This window comes from Corvus kubaryi, unplaced genomic scaffold (genome assembly GCF_017639235.1).
Source record: "Corvus kubaryi isolate FWS band 111438036 unplaced genomic scaffold, C.kubaryi_AGA036_p1.0 138, whole genome shotgun sequence".
Lineage (NCBI taxonomy): Eukaryota > Metazoa > Chordata > Aves > Passeriformes > Corvidae > Corvus > Corvus kubaryi.
Genome location: NW_024580672.1, coordinates 9,126,074 through 9,147,357, shown reverse-complemented (window position 1 = coordinate 9,147,357; position 21,284 = coordinate 9,126,074). Strand labels below are relative to the sequence as shown.

The window sequence follows — 21,284 nt, the reverse complement described above, 5'->3', positions numbered from 1 at the left end:
AAGGAAAGGAAAGGAAAGGAAAGGAAAGGAAAGGAAAGGAAAGGAAAAAAGAAAAGAAAGAAAAGAAAGAAGAGACCAGAAAGCAAAAAATATGTTGTTCTGTCAACTGTTCAAAGTTTGCAAAGCTAAATATACGTGGACACCCACATCGTGCTTTATACCTATATAATTTAATTTGCTTCCTATTTTTGAGAGTTAAAGGTTCCTGTAACTGACAGTACACAAATCCAGTGAGAAGAAAAGGAAGGTCTCAATGCAAAATTAAAGACATCCCAAAGGCTTTTCCATTTGACTACAGTGAGCTGTATGGATTTCTGGTGAACCTTAGCAAACAAGGCTTATGAAATCATACAAGTTCACTGCTGTTTTCCACTGGGAAGACTGACCTGCCTCACAAGCCTGAATATCTCCATTAGCTCACAATAAAAAGTAAACTTGAAAACACAGAGGTCATAAAAAAGTCATCCTCTAGCAAGGAAAGCATAATTTCAAACAAAAACCTGAGTTCCAAAGGCAACCATTGAATGTGTTGAATGCAGATGTCTAAGAATCCTTGGATGTGACAAGTACAAGGACCACTGTCAAAGCACCTGAGTCAGGAAAGCCCAAGAGAAGACAAGACAGACAGGAAGAGCATATGTTTGTTTCAGCTACACACTTACATCTTCTCCCAGAAAGGTCAATCAGAAGAGAGGTAATCAGATTGTACAGACTGATTGATGAAAAATTATCCAAATTAACTCCATGGCACAACTAATTGGACATTCTATTTATTGACAATTAAGTTATTGCAAATCCCAGAATAAACACTTTGAGTTGTATATATCCTTGATCCCCATCAAATTCAATTAGGTTTATCCTGGAATCATAAATATGTAGATGCTAGTAACATTTTCTAAAAATAAGTAAAAAAAAAAAAAAAAGCAGGAGAGAAGGACAGAATGGAGGACATCAGTAATAGGTAGAAAAACACTAAAGCCAAACCAGGATGGAGGAGTTGTTGAATGATTGACTTGACATAACCTCCTAATGGTGCCTCCTATGCTAACAGTTCTTACAATACTGAACATGCTGATGAGCTTCTGCAGTTCAGCACTTTCATTTGGAGAACGAGTCCAACACACATAACAAGATAGGGAGGTAAAATTGAAGAAAGCAGTGAAGAGAAAATTTCAGTGGAATTTGAGTTCAGACATTTCTGAATTGATTTTTTCTCAGGTAGATGCAAACTCAGACTAAAATATCTAATATAACGACTCAGAACGCTTTACTCAAGCCAAGATTTACAGAACCACACAAATTTACTCCAACCACCAGCCAGTGAAAAAGCAAACAAGAGCACCTAGAATAGAGCAATAGTCTAGATAAACTTATTTTGGTCTTAGTTAAGACTTAGAGCAGATTGAAAAAAAGCATAACCTATTTTTGTTTTATCTGAATGGCTAAGTGGGTGAGTGGGTTTCTGAGAAGGTGCAGGCAGTGTCTGGCAAGTGACTCAGCAGAAGGAGCAGCTGTGAGGGAGGGAGAGGAAGGATGTTGCAAGCTTCAAGTGTTTCAATTGTTTCCTGTTCAAAAGTTGTTTACTTGCAAAAATATATTCCCACCTTCCTCATTATCAAAAGCTATCACTTTCTGGAGTGATTTTTTGCAGACCCAACTTGTTGATTAACTAGTGCAGCTAGTAGCTCTAAAAGGTATAAGCCACAAGGTCTGAGGGAACCTATGAGAAAATGCATAATAACTCTTCATAACAATAGCTAGGAACTGATTTCAAGGAAAATAAGCATTTTGCTGACATAATTATCATGTGGTTTTGTCTATATTTGAGTTTACTAACCTAAAGACAAGCATCATTACTTTTTTAATATTGATTTAATAGGTTATATGATTTATAATAATACAAGAAATGTGAGTGAAAGCTAGCCTGTCCCAAGCATATTTCTTTAATATCTTCCCTAAATACCTAGCTCCTGTTTTCTAGCTTTATCATGTGGAACTTGAGTCACTGAACAGCACCTTAAGCAGGAGAGTGGGCTGTGTTTTATATGCTATATGTCAAAAAGGGATACATATGGTAATAGAGAGAGATTTTTACTAAAATTACTAAGAGGAGCCCAGAGCCACCATCAACACTTAAAATTTTTTGACATTAGTATCAGAATTTGGTGATAACAATGTTAAGCCATAGGGACTGATTCCATTTCTTTTTAACAGATAAAGGTGTATCTCCTCGATCTAGCCATAACTGGGCGCAGCCCATGCGCCAGGATTTATTTCCATCTGTCATTCAGATCTGTCATGTTGTGCCAGGCAGCCTTACCTTCAGCATCACAACCAGCTCCATTCCCTCTCTTCTGACCTGCCATGACAGAGGTGAAAGCAGGCTTTGCAAACACTGAGCAGGAAGCAAGCAATTTTCTCTTCCTTCTCTATGCTACTGTTAAGTTTACAAGAATGAATGTTGTACGTCTTTGGTGGAAAACATAAATCTGCTCTGAGCTTCAGCATAAAAAATGGCTTTGCAGTTTTACACCACTTACAGACCCAGAATTTTGTAAAGCAGCTGCAGAGAAGCGTTATGGAAGATCCATAAATTCTTGCAGTGCACTGACTGATAGGAGCTTGAGTGCCTTCAATTGCCAATGAAAGTATGGGAAAACAACATAACACTGATCTGTAAAATAGTGGCTACTTCTCCGAAGTCTCCAGCTGACTCATCAGCTAGACAAACTGCTAACAAGAAACACTGTGCTCAGTAACTTTCACAGCAAGCAAAATGATTTTATTAAGAGGATGGGGAAGAAATAGAGGAAGAAAAAAAGGCTAAGTAAAGCAATTTCCATATAAAAATGTATACAATCCTGTCATTATGTTAGAGCTTTCAAATAATTGTACTCGATGATTGTCTTGCATAGTATGAACACTGCCAGAAAGTACCAGAGAAAAATGAAACTTCTTCATGGTCCTGATATTCATACTGCTATCCAGCCTGAGGGACAGCAGCTCATTCCATCAGTACTCAGTCAGACAACATTCTCAACGTGAAACATTGCTTGATGAAAAAAAACATTACAGAATCAAGGCCCAAGGAACTGTGTAGTAATTACCCATCAGTATTTAGCTTCATTAAGGTCAACACACATTCTTTATATTTTGTGGATAGTTATAACATCAGAGAATCTGTCTTCTAGTACTTTCCTAAGCAACAGGACTAACAACTTTCAGGTGCTTTTCCTTCTTTGCTTTTCCCAAACTTTTTCATTTGGTTTTTTTTTGGAGAGGTTCATTTTTAAGACTGGCCATTGGTGATTTTTGATTTTCTTGTAATTAGTCATTTTACTAAATAGTTAAGCTATGTATATTAATGCGACTATCAACAGTGCAAACAATTTTATTATAATTATAGAGCATAAATGCTGAAGTACTAATTGTGCTAGAAATATGAAGTATGTCAACAAATTCAATAATAATATTCCACAACACTGTGCAGACAGTGTGCATGTTTCATTTGACGGTATCATAACAGTTTTCAGTAGCAATAACCTGAAGTTTCTCTGACAATATATTATCTCTATATGTAATTTTCATGTTTAACTGGTATTTTCTGCAGTTATATTCACATCAGCCTGCCTGCCTTAAAATAAAAACTACTCTGTTCCTAATCCAGCTACAAATAAGTTGATAAATAAATCAGAGAGAAAAAATTTACTCTTTGAAATGACATTATAACAAACCATGATTGAAAAAGCAGTATTGCAAGCATTACCCATTGACTTCATACCCTCAGGCAAAATCATGTGTCATGGTACTGATGCAAAATAATGCAGTGGAATTTATTCTAATAATTCTGGGCATGAATAATTCTTGAAGGTAATAGAAGCCATAATCATGAATTCTCATTTCATTTTACCACTGGACATGTCCTGTGCTTTTAATCAGAAATACCAGACTGGAATGTTTCTCTTAAACTCATCTCTAGGTCTTGTTACAGGTTTATTGATATTAAATTCTGAACAGTAACAAGTAAATTAATCAAGTAAAATAGAATAATCAGGCTAATATTAGAATATTCTAGGCACTTACACAACTACTTCATAACATAGTGTAACGAAATATCTTCATGTTTTCTACATGCAATCTACTTACTCCAAGTAGTTTTGATGAAGGAGAAGGAAAAAGACCGGTGCTGAAGCACTGACAGTTTGAGAAATAAAATATTAAAAAACATTATCTGTTGACTTAACAGAACTTGCTAAAATACGGTTTGTAAACAAGACCATGTTGTACATAAAATGGAATTATTTTCTGTTTAAAATGACAGATCTGTGGTTACTTTGTTGCAAAACACTACATCGTTATGCATTCAATCTCCCATTAGAATTTTAAAAATTAAAAACATTCCACAGTAAATAAACAATAGAATACATTCCCATCCAGACTAAAATGTTTTCAGTTTGGGGCACACATAGTGAAAGGAAACTTGGAACTTCCTATCTGACAACCCAGGCAAAAATTTTAACATGTTAAGTAGCACACTGTTGCAAACAAAAACAGATCAAAAACTTACTGTCCCCTGCAGTTCTCTGACAATCTCTGTACTATCCCAAAGTAGTTGAAAATATTCCCAGGAATTGTTTCCTTTTTCACACATGAGCTATACTCATGTTTCATTTTAAGTCTATGCTATTTATAGCAGCTTTCTCAAATACTGCGGTTTTTTGTATTTTCCCTTACAAAGCTTTGTAAGAGTGAATGAAATGAGAAAAATGCAGAACTGGATTTTAGGAAACTCAGTTGTGAGTAATTCATATGGGATTACTATAAACAAACCACTTCAGAAGAAGTTTATTGGGATTGCAAAATCAAAGACCTGCAATTTAAGAAATCCCAGAACGTGGTTGATTGAATTTTAACTTTAATTCAATTTTCCTATGTATATGCATAGAGACTTCATTTCTTCAAAGAAATGCTGCTTATTTCAAATCCTGTAAGGTACTTGGGCTTTGTTCACTAGGCAGGAAACGTACCGTGCTACAGGGCTAACAAATATTTGCTGACAGCACTGACACAATCTTGAGTCGTAGGCCAATGTGGGATCAATCAGTCTTAGGAAATTGAGCTTTTATAATCTGTATCTGTTCTAGCTCCCTGTCTTTGCTACTCCCCATGCTAAGTTGTTGATCTCTGCCCTCAGATTTCTAATGTAACTCTAGGCTCCACTTATTCCATATCCAGACTTAAGTGAGATATGTGTCGTTTACTCAGTTTTTGGGGCAACTGAACCTTTACCTATGTTTTGTTGCCAGCTTAGAGCATTAGCCTGATGAATTTATTTTTCAGTCCATCAAACTTCCACTCATATCTCTTCCCTGTCATTCTATTTTCATGCCCCTTTTCAGTTGTCGCTTCAACCAACCCAGATTCCTTTCAGCAATGGAGCTGCTAATTAAATATACGCTTTCCATTCCTCATTGCTTTTTCCAGCTACTCTGTATCAAATCTGTACATCCACCATCCCCTTCTGACTCCCACTTCCTATGCCATTTTCCTCTCTGGTCCTCAGCTCCTTCCTTTTCCAGCTTCCTCTCTACATAGCTTCTTCTCAAATTAATTTCTTTTTTCTTTTGACAGAAAATATGAGACTTGGTAACCTACCCCACATTCAATAACTTACCCCACCATACTGATTGAATAATTGAATTAAAATAATTGAAAATAATTAGTTCTGTACTGACTTAGAAATTGAGCAAAAAGGTATAGTCAAAATATTCAGGATTGCACCTACTTATGCATTTTGAGAGATGTCTTTTCATTAGCAATACAGGTTTCACTGAACTGCTAAAAAAACACACTGAGTAAAGGAAATGACTATTAGGTACTTTTATCTCTGTGTTAGATGTACAGATTGCTATTGCAAAGAGATTAGGCTTAGCTAAATATATATATGAATTACATGCAAACTTAGTAAAAATGACCAATCATATGCTGTATGTGAAACATTTAAAATGCTAAGAGAACACTGAAGAGAAGCATGCTTTGTAAGAAAATGCGCAATCATTTTTTAATTTACCAAGAGGTAAGAAAAGTAGATTACTTTAATTCTTATTTTTTAAAAATAGATCAGGTGCAAAAAGAAAAAATCACCCAAATCACATATGTAATTTCCACTTTCCTGAGAGAGAGTGAGAAGAATTGAAACATAAATGAAAGTATGAGCATCTGTTTACAATGGCTCAGTGTTTAATTGTAGTAATCATAGAATCACAGAATCCATTTGGTTGGTAAAGACCTCTGAGATCATCAAGTTCAACCTATGACCCAACACCACCTTGTCAACCAGACCATGGCACTGAGTGCCACATCCAGTCTTTTCTTAAAACACCTCCAGGGACAGCGACTCCACCACCTCCCTGGGCAGCCCATTCCAAGGCCTAGTCACCCCTTCTGTGGAGAAATTCTTCCTCACGTCCAACCTAACCCTCCTCTGATGCAGCTTAAGACTATATCCTCTTGTCCTGTCACTGTTGCCTGGGAGAAGAGGCCAAGCCCCACCTGGCTGTAGCTTACTTTCAAGTAGTAATAGAGAGCACATTGGAAATCAATATTATAAACTTTGGATCTTTATGTTTACTGTAGCTTTAATCAAGTCATTGTTGCAGATGTCTAAAGCAAACTCTGCAGCTGCAGCATGTTTAATTCATCAAGATGTTCTCAAGGCTGATTATATCACCATTATAACTTTATAATTTTAGAGCAGCATCTGCCAAAATAAGACTATCACATCCAGTTTTACAGAACCATAAAAAATGTCTCTTTAACCGTGCAAGTAAACTTCTGCAAGCATCTTTTTTCAGTGAAAGGTAGTGTGGAGTAAATGTTCTCAGATGACACCAAAAAACTGACTTAGAGACTGTAACTAAATACACAATCAAACACGTGAATATTACACAACTTTATGCAATAAAATGAGCCTGTAAAATAATAGACAGCTCTTCCTGGTCATACAGGTTTTTGAGAAATAATGTATTGGGCAGTGAAAAAAAAGAATACCCGCTTGAAAAACAAAGCTGGCTTTTTATTAGGAGATATATTTACAAAGTTCTGGCGTGTGGAGGTAACCGCCCAGCCACCTGCAATCAGTCTGGCTTCCTCAGAGCTGTTTCTGTCCTCCAAGCCAAGCCACCACAGGACGTTTTGCAGCAGCATGGTCACTGTCGGGTAAGCCATGTTTCAAAATAAAAGTCACCATACAGATGAAGACTCAATCAGAGAAAAATCTGAATATCATGAGGGAGGCTAGAATCTCAAGGATGTTGCCAGGAATGGCTGGATGGATTGCCTGCTGCAAACACTGTGGTTGTCTGTGAAGCAGCTACTCGGGCAAAAGATGAGCAGTAGCAGAACTCAGACACTGAAGCTAGCAGACCAGAGCATTACCATCATAAAATAGCCATTTACTGGGGCTGTAATCACACCTTCATTTGGCTTTACGGATACGTGCAAAGGCAGGCAGGACAAGCCCTGCCTGAAGAGTCAGTCAGGCTTTTCCTAGATAGGAATTCATTCTGCAGGCAAGTGGTAAAAGACTATGCAATACTGATGGTGACAATTGAATGCATGTGAGCTTCACCGACTAAAAGATATCCCAGGATAAATTTCCCGTTTCATGCTTATTATGGTTTCCCAAGAAAAAGTAAATTTTCTCTTAAAAAAACTGGGATCACAGAATCTTACTATATTCAGTGTAACTGCACAGCACTTAATGGCTTGCAAAGCTGGGTCCCATTATGAAGTTTTCAGAGCATCTTGTGAGTTTGTTATTCAGAACAGTTATATAAACCACCTCTCCCGTTATTCAACAACTAAATAACATTTCATGCCATTCAAATTCATACAAGGTTTTTTGAATGCATAATTGTCATCAATCGTCAATCAGTCATCAGTATAGTGTCATATTTTTTCCAATATTTCTCTAATAGAAAACATTAAGGGACCTATTTCACATCTTAAATTTACATAGGACATAAAATTAATAACTGCTTTCTGCTCCAACGACTCTTCAAAATAACACTAAACTCATGATCCTTCTCTTACAAAAAAAAGCAACCTACAATGTCAGTGCAAGAACATTCATATGCTAATAATTCAATTAATCTATTATACCCTAAGAACTCCATCTATTCTTTCGCCAAAAAAAAGCAATGCTAATTATTTACATCACTTCATTTTGCTCCCATGAACTCCATAAAGTAGCAATTTGATTTGAAAGGGATTTTCTGCAATATTGTGAAAATATATGGGTTTATATAAGTTATAAATCAGAATTTACAAGACAAATTCAATCCTCCAATCTCACACCTGGTTTAAGAATCTCCACTGGTGAGTGGTGTATAAAGTGCAGGAGAGACACTTTCTACATGACCACAATCCAGCCATGATGCTTTCTACATGCCATCCTCAGAAATCTCCTCACATGAAACAGGAATAGAGAAAAGTACCTGCAGCAATTTAAGGCCTCCAACCCACTCCACCCCACCACTCGTTCAGCTCAACTCTCCCGTGCTCAAAAGATAACAGTTTGAGGAAATATATCACTCAGAATTTCTGGCATGGAACTGTTGAAGTTAGTTCCTGTTTTATGCAGAGCTGGTTCTGAGTAGCTGCTGAACAGCAAATGGCATAAAGAAAAATAAATATACTCTGAATGAAAGGAAAGAGCAATAGGGAACCCCACTGCAGCTGAAACTGTGTGATGTACAGTGAGGGAGCTTTAAACCTCATTCTTTACTGTAAGACCAAGGAATAGTTTCCAAATAGTTACCAAAACATAAAAACAAACAAAAAGATGTTTATTTTCCTATGGATTCTGAAGTATTTGGAAATGGCTCTAATTTTTAATTAATTCAGATAAGGAAGTTTAGTCAGGAAGCAACAGTGAAAAAGGTTGATAAATCCTGCATTTTAAAAAGTAGTATTTATCCACAATATAAGTGGTAGGGCTGGGTTTTGCACAGAAGAGTAGCTCTTTAAGAAGCATCTACTGTAGTTAAGTTTAGGGTATCCTCATAGCAGGCTGCACTGAGAAAGATAATATACAGATTTGGCTGGCTGAGAATCACTAGAATGCCACTTCCCAGGATTCCCAGAGAAGAGACAGTTCCAGGGAACAGTATTTCTACCTAACACATGTATAGTCATACAAAAATATTATCACACTGCCTTTTGAACAGATCTAATCAGCAAAACACTAATGAATTTTACTTTGTTGGAGTTTTCCTACTCACTTACCCTGGGTGTTCCATAAAAATGACATAATTATCAAAATATTGCCCTGAAAAAGTCACAATCCAATAGAATCTAGTTTACCAGGCACTTTTAAAAATCTGAGCCTATTAAAGCTCCTGCTAGCTTGCACATCTTCTCAATAACCTGCCTGATAGTCTACTACTGCGAGCCTGAGTTCAAATACGTAATTTTAAGTACTTCAGAGCCAGGGTCCCCAGAGCTCATTGGCTCCATGGGCCTGGAGCAGCCAGCCAAGCAAATGCCTCTGAGTTTCAGCCCCAAGAGCTGTCTGAGCTTTGGAGGTTTGGAACAGTCTGATACATGGATTGTTTCCAAAGCCAAGATTCAGAAAGAAATTCCTTTAACAGAAAGTGTCAACATTTCCCTCTGACTAAGAGATCAAGCAAATTTTGAATAATCAAAATTCTCCATTAAACCTTTGTTATTTCTTCTAGTTATAGGGAAAGACAAAACACTGGGTGATCAAAATTCTTAAACTGAAATAGCTTTTTCTTCAGTGGTTAACTACTTACCATTACGGCACCTTTCCATCATGGGAACTAGGTTTTACTGTTGGGAAGTGAGACCAAGGAAGGCTAAATGACCTGCTTAAAACTACAGGGAAATTTTGGCTACAGAGTGACACAAGTTGCAAGCTAACAGTCAAACCTCTGGACCATCCTCCTTCCTTAGCCTGCATTACAACAACGTGTAGACTCTTAAGCTCACATAATCATCACTTTATGTTAAATGTCACAATTCCTTCCCCTGCTGCCTTTTCACAAGCCAAATTAGAATTACAAGAGGGAGCAGAAAACATTCAGAGAGCAGAGAACGTGACAACCTGAAGGTTGTTTGACTGCGCTCTCTGATGTCACACGTCTGACCTGGTATGTGATCCTTTGGCTGGCTGCAACCTTGTCATTCTACCAGCCAGTGCAAAAGCCCAGTAACAGAGTCCAGCTTCAGATACTCTCCACAGGGCCTTTCTGCATGACAAAGGTATTTTCTCTAGCTAACAGCACCAGAGTTGGTAAAGGCACCAACAACCTTCGTAGTTGCTGAATCTTATTCCAGGTTGCTTATACAGTAAAAGGGCATTCATACCTCAAGGACACCTCCTTTAAGAATAGAAATCCTGTGGTTTGCAAGCCACTTTAAAAATCACTTTAAAGATAATAAAACAGTATGTGAAAGTAAATCACACATTTCTTGCATTTTCCTGCAAACATATGATAGTTACTCATCTTAAAGACAGATACTCAAAACAGGTTTAGAGCTATATCTTCATTAGTTAGATCCACTAAATCTCTGTCCATTTCACCCAGGTAAAAAGCTGTCATGATGTTGCCAATACTTGCCAACAGCTGCCCTGGTACACCACTAGTCCAGAGACAACGCACATTGTAACCAAAAATTCTTTATTGTGCGTTAAGGGATAATTGTCTCCTAATCCAACACAGAGGAGTGTCAGAACAACCACTGATGTCATGGTTTACAGACTAAGGACCTTAATTTTACTGAGGAAGAGCCTACTGTTCAGCTGACCTGACTTATGCTTCACAGAGAAAAAAGAATTTTTTTTTTTACAAAACCATTTATATTTTTCTTAGAGAGCATGTTGTTCATTCATGAATTGCGAAAGTTTTACAATGAGAATTTTGTTCCCCTGATCATAAAAATGCCATGCCATTTGTAGCAGCAATAATACCATTAGACACAGGGAACATACAATTTTTCTTTCTTCCTCATGACTGATCAATGAACTCCATTCTCTAAGAGTGGGGATTATAGTAAGGTTTGACCTCCAGCTGGTGTAAATCACAGGAACTACATACCTCGGGTTGATATATGCAAGTGCCGATTTCCATACCTTTAGTACACGGTTCTACAGAGACACAGATTTGGACATGCATTCATCTTTTTATGTAAAAGAGGCTGACAGATACTTGGCAGCAAATTTTCAATTTTTTTGTCACAATTTTCCTATGAAAGGAAGATCTACAAAATGCCCTTCTTATTACAAAACTGAAAAAATCATTAGTTTGGTAATTGCACACTGTCTTCCAAAACCAACAAATATATGAAAAAGATTCACACTAGAAAGAAAAAAATAAATCCAGGCTGAGGAATAATTTCACAGTGTAACTTTGTAACGAGTCCCTGGAGAAAATTTCTCTTCCTTTTGTTCCCATCTGCAAAGCTATGTAATTGATTCCTAACTGCTGTGTTAATGCGCCCTATTCCAGGCAGAATCCCTTTGGAAATACATTAAAGTAAGCAGGACTCTCTCCTGATGCAACCCTTTGAACGCTGGAATCAGGGATTCTGTGACATGCATCACATTTCAAGCAGTGGGCCACAGTGCAAGCATCTGTGCCAAAGGGCTGATAAATATTAATATAGAAGAATAAAGTACACTGAATTATATATTGAAATGTAGAGCAAATCAGGAAAGTGTTTTCTTTTATAACGAACTACATTCTCTTACAAGCACTGTTACATTCCACCAAATAAAAAATAAATAAGAGCAAATAATACTTGCTATAGCATGGTTTATTAATTTCTTATAAAGACTTGCAAAATTTTAAATTATGACAGGCAAGTGTTTTTAAGGAAAGGACTTGGTCTTCGGCAGATCAAGAATTAGTTTGACTCTTCCTGATCTTGTGTTGTACACACACACAGACTAATAAAAGAAAAATAACAAAGCAGAAAGAACTTGGCCCAGCTTCCAAATTCCACCCCAGTCAATACCCCAGTGACTGTTAGAGTTGTGCATGAAGGTTTGTCTGTCTGGACAGAGCCAGCAACATAAAATAATCTCTCTTCAGAAAAAAAGGAGAGAAATATGGAAAAGATGTGTTTCAGCTTTTACATATGGTGCCTAATTAACCTTAATTAAGGTTGTGCTGAGGGATCTTGAGCAGCTTGCACAAGGGATATCTGCTTCCTGATTGTTTTTAGCTTTGAGAAAGGAAGATTTTCTGACACAAAGAGAAATGTACTTATGAAATACAAACGTTCATGCTCCAATCTAATTTTATGAGATGGTACGGATAAAATATCTATGGTTTTAGTGTTCCCTCCTAGTCAAATAATTTTAAAAGAAAAGTACTAGAATTAAAATAAAGGAGATTCTCTACACTTCATAGTTTAATGTAAAAAATAACCAACAAACCAACCCTAAACATTTGACGATTTGGGCATATGTTCCCTTGTGTAAAATTACTAATTATTTTTATCACTTATTTTAAGCTTGCTACCCTGATGACCCTAAAAATGAATCAAACTTGGCAGGCACATAATTTACTGCAAACCTCTCCTCTTCCACTACGGGCCATCATCTCAAATTTCACAGACAGACACCATTGCTGTATCCTGCACATTTCTGATCTTACTACACACTGGGTGGCAGTATGGAAGGCTTTTTTTGTTCAAGATGTCATTTGTGGGAATAACTTAATACAAAAATTACAATGTTAAAAATAATTTTAAAATTTATTCGAATTTAGCACATTAGATTATATATATTAGAATAACTTTCCAGGGAGTCATCTCCCTGCTTCTTGCTAGAATAACACTACTTGAAAAAAGAGCCCATGTTAAGCAGATTATAACTTCAGTGCTACCTGGTCTGAAATTTTTCATATTGCGTATCTGCCTTAGAATTTTCTTTCTTTCTGGAAAAATTTGGCTAATGTAATTAAGATATTTCTGAGACTGCAGCAGAAATAAGAACAGTATTCTGCTGTGTCAACATACTAACACAACTTCTTGTGATTGAAATCAGCAGTGCATCTGTGGTTTACAGAAAAATCTTTGGAAGCAAACTATCTGTGTTTGGGATTAAATGAGAAATGGCAGACTTAGATATTGGTGGGGGAGAGGGGTGATGACAGATTGACATTTGAAAGCAAAGTCCCACCCTGAAAGGGACAGCTGATCCATTCATGTACCTCATTTGATAAATGAAAATTGTAGATTAAAGACTTTGTGGTCAAGATAGTTGAAATTTTCCCTGAAGATTTGGTCTGAGTGTTTTGGGTTTGATTCAGTTTTTGGTTTGCCGCGTTTTTATCTTTGCCTTTGTCAACAACTCCTGCCTTATGATAAGGAATAAAGAAAATTTTCTGAGTTTTACTTCTCAGTCCTCTCACAAGGTCCATTTCTTCAGTTTTGGGCAGTACAACTGAGGAATTCAGGAAATGTAAGTTGAGACTCAGACATGTAGAAGGTCTGGAGATTAAGTTACAGTTACAGCTGATGGTTTTGGGAACCATGACATGGGTATAGACATTTCTTTGTATTTTTTGAATTCCCAAGGCAGATACCCAGCAGGAGAAACTTCAGGTTGGACACTGCAAATGTGGGGCCCTTGAAATCAATGGATGTTTAAGACCTTAAATCTTTCCCTGCCTCAGCTCTCTACTGAAAATCTGGGATGACAAGAGTCTTTCTTCCCAGAGGACACTGTGAAGATAAACTCATCATTTATCTGTGAAACATCCTGGCTAATCCAGTCAAAAATACATGGAAACACGCATTTTCTTCCCCAGAAGGATTTAAATGGTATGTCAGTTATAAAGCCTGAACATAATCAAGAACAAATAATACTGATTGATGTTGTTCGTGAATGAGCAGTGTCCATTTTGCATCTCTGAATGCCTCAGGGCTCTGAGTAAAAGCAACAGATATAATGATACTCATACACCAAGCAGGCAAATTTTGCTGCACACAAAAAATAACACTGGCATTCCTCAAATTCTTTGGTTTTCCCCAGTGCTATTTGCTGTTACATGCAAAAATCTATTGAACAGAGCACATATTAAAGTGCAGATAATAACACCAGCCATATTATGTTTAGGCAAAGAGTTTATATTTTGAATGCTTTCAAAATATAAAAGACAGACATAAATACACTGACAACATCCCTGAGTTTGTGAAGAAATCTCTCCTCTTTAAAGATTTCATAGCATATTTATCTACTATTGATTTTATGTTTTCTTCTGAAGCATCTAGTATTGACAATTGCTGGAGACAGGATATCTGACTAAATGGATAATTAGCCTGATGATTTCCCCAGGTTTCCATGTGAGCTGAGGATGCTACAGTAGCATCTGGACCTGACAAGCACATATGGAGACAGCTGAAATGGAGTGATGGCTAAGATCACTCCTGCATCTTAGAAGTAATGAGACAATGCATATAAGTAGGGGTGCTAAAAGCAGTCTCCATTCTATAAGGAGTATATAGGAAAGATTAATGTAAAGTCTTGGCGTGGTACTTCTGCCTTTCCCCTATAATGACATCAATAAGCATCTGTAGTATTGATTTTTGCTTATTATTTAAATGGCCTAATACAAATACAGACATTAAGCCAGATAAATGCAGAGATCAGTATAACTGCAGCCAAGAGCCTTTATACCAGAAATTATATCAATTACTCCCCAGGCTGCCAAGCCTGACTAAACAGAATTCCACACAGACTCCTGAATGCAGGGCTTTAAAAGCAGGATGATCCCTGATCTCTACTTAGTGTCATACCCTGAAAAAACTTCCTCGAGCCTTCTAACTGAGCCTGTACCACTCAATATCCCCTCCTCCATTGAAATGTCAGCCCAATACCAGTTGAAATTGTGCCTGGGACACAGAAATGACCTCTCCTTCTGAAATGGGACAGTTAAATACCTTTTTCAAATACTCACAGATGGGTTGTTCTCAGTTTTGTGAAGGCTGCACAGTTCCTATCAAACACCAATGTCTAATGCATGTTTCTTGTTACATTTCAGGTATTATCTCGCAATTGCCAAAAAAAAAAAGGATTTCCAGACTTGTTCGGATTTAATCAGGTTGTTCCAGTGAAAATAAATCTTGGGAAGGTGGAACTGTTTTCTATCACCAAATAGATGATCAAGCTAAAATATTCTATATACTTGAACATAAAAAATGAACTGGAAATGTAGACTCAGAAACAAAAACCCATTAGCTTTATTTCTGAGAATAAACAGTACCTTTCTCCTGTCATATAATGCATGGTTATCCAATACCATCTTCCTTTCATGTGAAGCATACCTCCGCAAATCACGTCCAAATTGCTGTCAAAGATATAGCAAATATCAGCCATTTTCACAAACCAAAATTGTTATCCTTTGCATAAGAGTTCTAACACCAAACCAAACAATGCAAAAATTACCTCTATTAAAAGAATATAGTCTGATAAAATTAATCACCTGAAAGGAAATGTTTTTATAAGGAATCGTCCATCATTTCAGTTGGTTACTCTGAGAGTAGTTGGGCACTGTATAAGAAAGTAAACCTGTGATGGGCTCCCACAGTCCGTGGGTGAATTAGCTCAACAGGGAGCAGGAGCTCAGTGAGGCAGAGAAAAACAAAGTCATTGCCTACTCATCCAAAAGGCCTCACACTGTGTGTTTTTAGTATAGACACCTATCAACAGAGTTGAGAGAAGGGCTTTTAAGTTGCCAAACACTTCCAGGATAAGAAAGGACCCCAAAGTCTGCAGAACTTAATCCCAAATCCAAATAAATACATTTTGTTATCTCAAAAAAAGTGACTGAAGTAACTCATAAGCTCAGCAGGAGAACACATCAATTTCAACATTTTGCCTGGTCTAAACCATTCTGCTTCCAATTAACCTGAGTAGAACAGAGTGGCAAGGCACCAGTACTGCTTCCAACACATCAAAAAGATCATTCAGAGCAGGCTCAGGAGCTCTCCACTGTACCATGTAATCACCCCCTAAGAAAATTAACATCAGAAGGCAAGCATGTCGAACAGATTAAAAAATAATTCTGTCTGGAGAGAGATTATCATTTGAGTTTTGAGTTTGCACTAGGTAGAATTATTGTTTTGAAAATAGTGTACTATTTTATATTATGCCAACTAACTAGTGTCTATTATGAAAGCAGATATCATTTCAAGTTTTCTTATTAAAACATATATCAAAATATATTTTATTCTAGTTCAAAACTAATTTAAAAATTTTTCCTTTTTTTTACAATTTAAAAGAGTCAATTATAATGCAACTGAAACAAAATATTTGACCTAATCCAAAGATGTCAAATCATTTTTAATTTCCTACAAAACAAATTAAGTTCCAATTCAGAACATTCCTCAAATGTTTAATTTCCTGCAAAATTATGTGACACTTTCCAAATCGTCTCTCTACTCAGTAACCATTTAATTGCTTGTTAACAGTATTACGATGTAAAAAGACAACACAACTGACCAAAAACCTCGCTCTCCAGGTCATGGACCTAAACACTAAGCTTCGAGGAAAATAGATCTTAACTCCCCTAGAGAGACATACATAAATGTTAGTGATGAATTCATCAGCTCCAACTCATTATCAGGGGCGGATGACAGTATGAAATGTGATGCTTGGACATCAGGAATATTTTTTTTTAATCCATGAACTCTGAATGGTCCTGCAACAACAAAAACGTGTTTGCAATTCTAAGAAAACATATACTGTTGTGGTTACTTACCCTGGAGCCTGTCCAACCTAACAGAGCATATGCATATTGCTCAAAGGGGGTTATGACCAGATCCACACGGATTGCCTTCCAGTCTTTGACTTCTGCCATTTCCAATTTTTTTGATGTGTTGCAAGTGCTGTTGTCTACTCTTGGCTGACATAGTTTTAAAATTGCAAAACACTTCTGAAAATGATCCATGGCATCAACTTTTCTGCTTGGCAGCTGCTCCTTTACAAACGTTGATTCAATGATATCACAATAAAGGAGTAAGCCCTAAAGAGAAGATATTGTTCACACTGAATTGCTGGACTGGTTTTAATGTCATCCCAGAGTTCTAGGCAGTTGTCTTAAAAAATTCATGTGAAATGTAATTTCAGTAAACAAGGAACTGTGCCAGGCCAAATCTCAGCTAGGGAGAGTCATGAAACAGCTTCAGTGTTTGGAAAAATATTTGAGGGAAATCTGCACTGGTAGATATCTGACAGTAGCGATGTCCTGCCCTATAGTAAGGAGATAGTATTTGCAATTCTTCCCCTCCCTCCTTTTCTCCTAAGCCTTTTTCTAGTTAATGTCAACAGAAATTTCTGAGTACGGATTGATGTGTTCCCATGTCAGACATCTAGAAAAAACTATTAGTCCAGCGCACAGCCTTGCTGACAGATTCCAAAGGGGAAGATTCCATTTGGACTGTATCTGTTGCAGGATATTTCCTTGTAACAAGGTCTGGAGTCCCCAGGGAGTTGGAAGATCCCTGCCATGTCTTTTGCTTAGAGGAAGTGTCCATTTCTTTAGGTCCTTGGATGACTTGTTTCTGCTTTGAAATCACTTAAATGTTTATACATTCTCCTGCCTCTGAACTAGGGGCTTTTTAAAATTGCAATGTTGAACTGAGAGTGTCTAGAAGTGGTTTTATTTGATGGCTGACAGTGGTTAACTACAATGGTGGTGTGGTTTAGGAATGGTATTCTCCAGTTTAGTAGCCCTGCTAAAACCACTCCTCTCACTTCTCCCTACTCCCCTCAACTGAAAGCATGAAAAGTAAAGATCACAGGCTGAGATAAGAACAATTTACTGGAAACAGCAATTAGATAAGAAAACAAACAGTAACAGCAACAATATTAATAACAAAAGGTGTAAGACAAAGAAACTATTTACAGGCAAAATACCAGACCATTTCAACTACCACACTTTCTCCCACTGGAAGGAATACCCTTCTTCTAGGAGGAGAGAAAGTCCCTTTCCCCCATCCCTGGAAATGATATAAGGTGGTACTGAAAAATGATGTAAAATGAAAAATGATATTGAAAAATGAGATCTAGTGGTATTAGGGTCTGGCCACGCCCCTTCCTGGTGATCTGGGTCAAAACCAGGACAAAAGGTCTCCAGATGAGACCGCTTAATGTCATAGGTAACAATGAACTGATTTTTCAGATATATTTCAATAATACCTCAGTATTAAAAAACATATTTTGATTATTTCTTTTCGATTAATTCTTTTATATAGTGCAGGTGTGATAAATTTACATGACAATATCTTAAATGCCTTAGAGAATATTTTACAGTAACAAAATTACTTTTATCACTCAGAGCTATAATTCTGGCCAAAAAAAAGCATAACAAAAACACTTAACAAGATATGATTTCCATGAAGAAACACTGATAGGTATTACTACACTTTTAGCCTCCAGCTTTTTGTTGATGATCGTTCCAAATTAACAATCCCATTATTTTACTGGAAATCAGTTACAGGCTTTTTTATGGGTCAATGAGCCAGCCTTTTTAGTGATAACTATTTTATTTGCATTGACATTCTTTCACTTCTTTGGAACTTTTCCTGATTGTGAAGATTTATCATAAACTGATATGAGAAAACTCCTTATGTAGCTTCTTCTCGTGGATTACTAGTTTCCAAGTCTGCTGATTTGAAAATGCTTAAATTTAGATGTAACATCCATCTTTAAAAGAGTAATTTCTTCTTAATTTTACCCCAATGTCATGAGGCACTGATGCTTGCTCTTTCCAAATATACTCAAAACAGCTGTTGAATGTTAATGCATAACTGCTTATTTTCTTGCTCTTTTTTGATGAAACTATCCTCCCTTCAGGTTAATTTTGTTGCTTTTATTGTTAATAAAAATCATTTTAGTATCATTATTCATTGACAATTAATTGATGACTTCACACTTTGATTATGCACTGACAGTCTTCCCATTTTCTATCAAAATCTGTTCGCTGCTTAGCAGTACTTCCTCATCTTTTGCTTCATTTTTCTTTTTGCTCTTGGAGATTTGGGACACTACATAGTTTATACCAGAAGTCAGGGTATCACCATTAAATAGGAGCCAAAGCCTAGGTCGTATACATTGGGATAGAGTTTCCAATTAACCTGGTATAATAAGACAGTGGAGATCACCATCACCCCACAAAGTAAAGCTGAAATGGCACTTCTGTACATTTGGAAAAAGCATTGCCTGAAGGGGCAGTCAGCTGTGAAGATTGTGTGAAGTTCTGGTCACTGCCAGCTGCAGAGCAGCAGCCTTCTCATTACAGTGTGTCAGGGAATCTGCAGTTCTTTGCACATTTCCGCTTGATCTATACACCATAAAGTGCTGTAGGCCTTGTTTACACAATCAAGCTCTAAAGTGTGGGCATTTTAATTTCTCGAATTTACAACACCATCAAAACAAAATGTATTTTTTAGGACAGTTATGTTAAGACCCTCAACAATTTTCCATTTATAGAATGACTGTGCACTTTTACTTAAATATGCTGAGTACTGGCACATCAATAGCATTGATATTGGAGCAAATCCATGCTTAAATTGAGGGAAAGTATGACTTTTTAGAAAAATATCAAATCAATCACTGAAAAATCAATCAAATACGGTCACTAGCATTCTCTGTCATTTTTAATTAAACAGAATCCTATTCTACATCTAGTGTTACATGCTGTCATTATTCATACTTGTTGGTAGCTGGATTAATTCTGTTAAAGCTAAGAAGGATCATTTTATACCATCTGAAAATATAATCCAATATGTTCTTCTGAAATGCATATGTGTTGTTGCTCTAAATTTTCTTCTGAGATAGTTTAATAAAGTGAAAGTGGATTTCTTTTTTTTCAGTTAAATTCCTATATCTAATCCAAAATAGGATGTAGCATGTTAATTTGGAAAAATCTCAACCTAGATGAGACAGATGGAATTCTATAAACTGGAAGAGCTAAAGGAACTGATGCCTGGGAGAAGTCAGACCTTTTAGGGTAAAAAGTCATTAGAAAATGGCTTCAAAGGTTTGATCAGCAATGCAAAACTCGGCAGCTGCTGCTTAATCATGCAGCTGCCTTGGCCCCTCTTTCCTCTCGAAGTTCCCTGTGTGTTGGAATGGTCTATTTCTGAGTGTCTGGAGCAGCCTGGCTTTGATAGCAATGCATAGATCAGCCCTGGAATCCATGAATGAAGGTGTTTACCTCTGTATGCCATGAGCATTTGCACTGCTAAGCAAGATAGAGACAGACAGACAGATAGGGCCTTACACATACCTACTCACCCACATACAGCTATGCAATACACACCAGAAAGATCACACATCTGAAGAAATGCCACTATTGCCTGGATCGTCACTTAGGACATAGCAGGAAATGGTACACTTCTGCCTACCTTATACAATAACCTCACAAGCAGGATAATCACATTCAGCCCTATACCCTCTCTAAATAAATTTAAGCCAAGATCTCTCATGACCAGGGCTCTAACCACCTTGCAATAGTCTATTTTAGGCAAGAATTTCCTCGGCTGAGTCAGAACGAAACATAAAAATTCAGAATGCACTGAGAAGAAAGCTGAGACAATATGTGTTCAAAAAGGAGCTCTGCATCCTTTTGCATTCTTTCATCTGAAACAAAAGGTTCTTTGCTCTGGCCTCTTAACCATTTCTGTGTCTTGTCTTAGAAACAGGTTTTGTTGCTGGTAAAATCCAGCTGTCAGTGAATATGTGGCTATTCTGTGAACCCTGTTTCCAAACATCTGTTTCCAGCAACCGAAAAAATATTAATTGCTCCTCACCATCCTCCTCTCTAATGGGACATCAAGCCTTCCCCTTCCTGATCACCTCATCAAGAGCGAATACTAGAGTTTAAATCAGACCACTAGTATATTAAAATAGGTAAGCACAGGCAGGCATCTCCATTACTCATTTTTCTAAAGCCAAAAGAAAAATGCAACATTACACTTACATGAATACAAAGAGAAAAACTGAAGAGTGCAGGAATGCTTGTAGTAACAGTATCTCTTCCATTGTTGAAAGTATGTATATAACAGAAGCAGTGCTAAATATGGCCATATAGGCTTTCAGCAAAAAATGAAAGCATGTGAATGAAGCTACATCAACACAGATGGCTCAGCCTGTTTGCCCACAGACTTTCAACATCTAATCCACAGAAGTAATTTCTTACTTTGTTTATGAGGCTTTTTGGAACCATCAAAACCATAACCTGTGT

General features: G+C 37.0%; 1 protein-coding gene across 11 annotated transcripts in view; it reads right to left on the bottom strand.

The window, feature by feature from the left end:
* The window catches only part of DNTT (DNA nucleotidylexotransferase), a 162,162-nt gene that overhangs the window by 8,345 nt on the left and 132,533 nt on the right, over positions 1–21,284 (bottom strand). For 9 of the 11 annotated variants that reach the window (XM_042019047.1, XM_042019046.1, XM_042019048.1 and 6 more), the window contains 2 exons: positions 16,797–17,060; positions 15,300–15,383 (listed from right to left, as the gene is read on the bottom strand). The exons of 1 other annotated variant lie outside the window; for it this stretch is intronic. In XM_042019047.1, the coding sequence (XP_041874981.1) occupies positions 15,300–15,383; positions 16,797–17,060 (348 nt within the window). The remainder of the gene's footprint in view (positions 1–15,299; positions 15,384–16,796; positions 17,061–21,284) is intronic. One more of the 11 variants, XM_042019053.1, reaches the window with a different exon arrangement.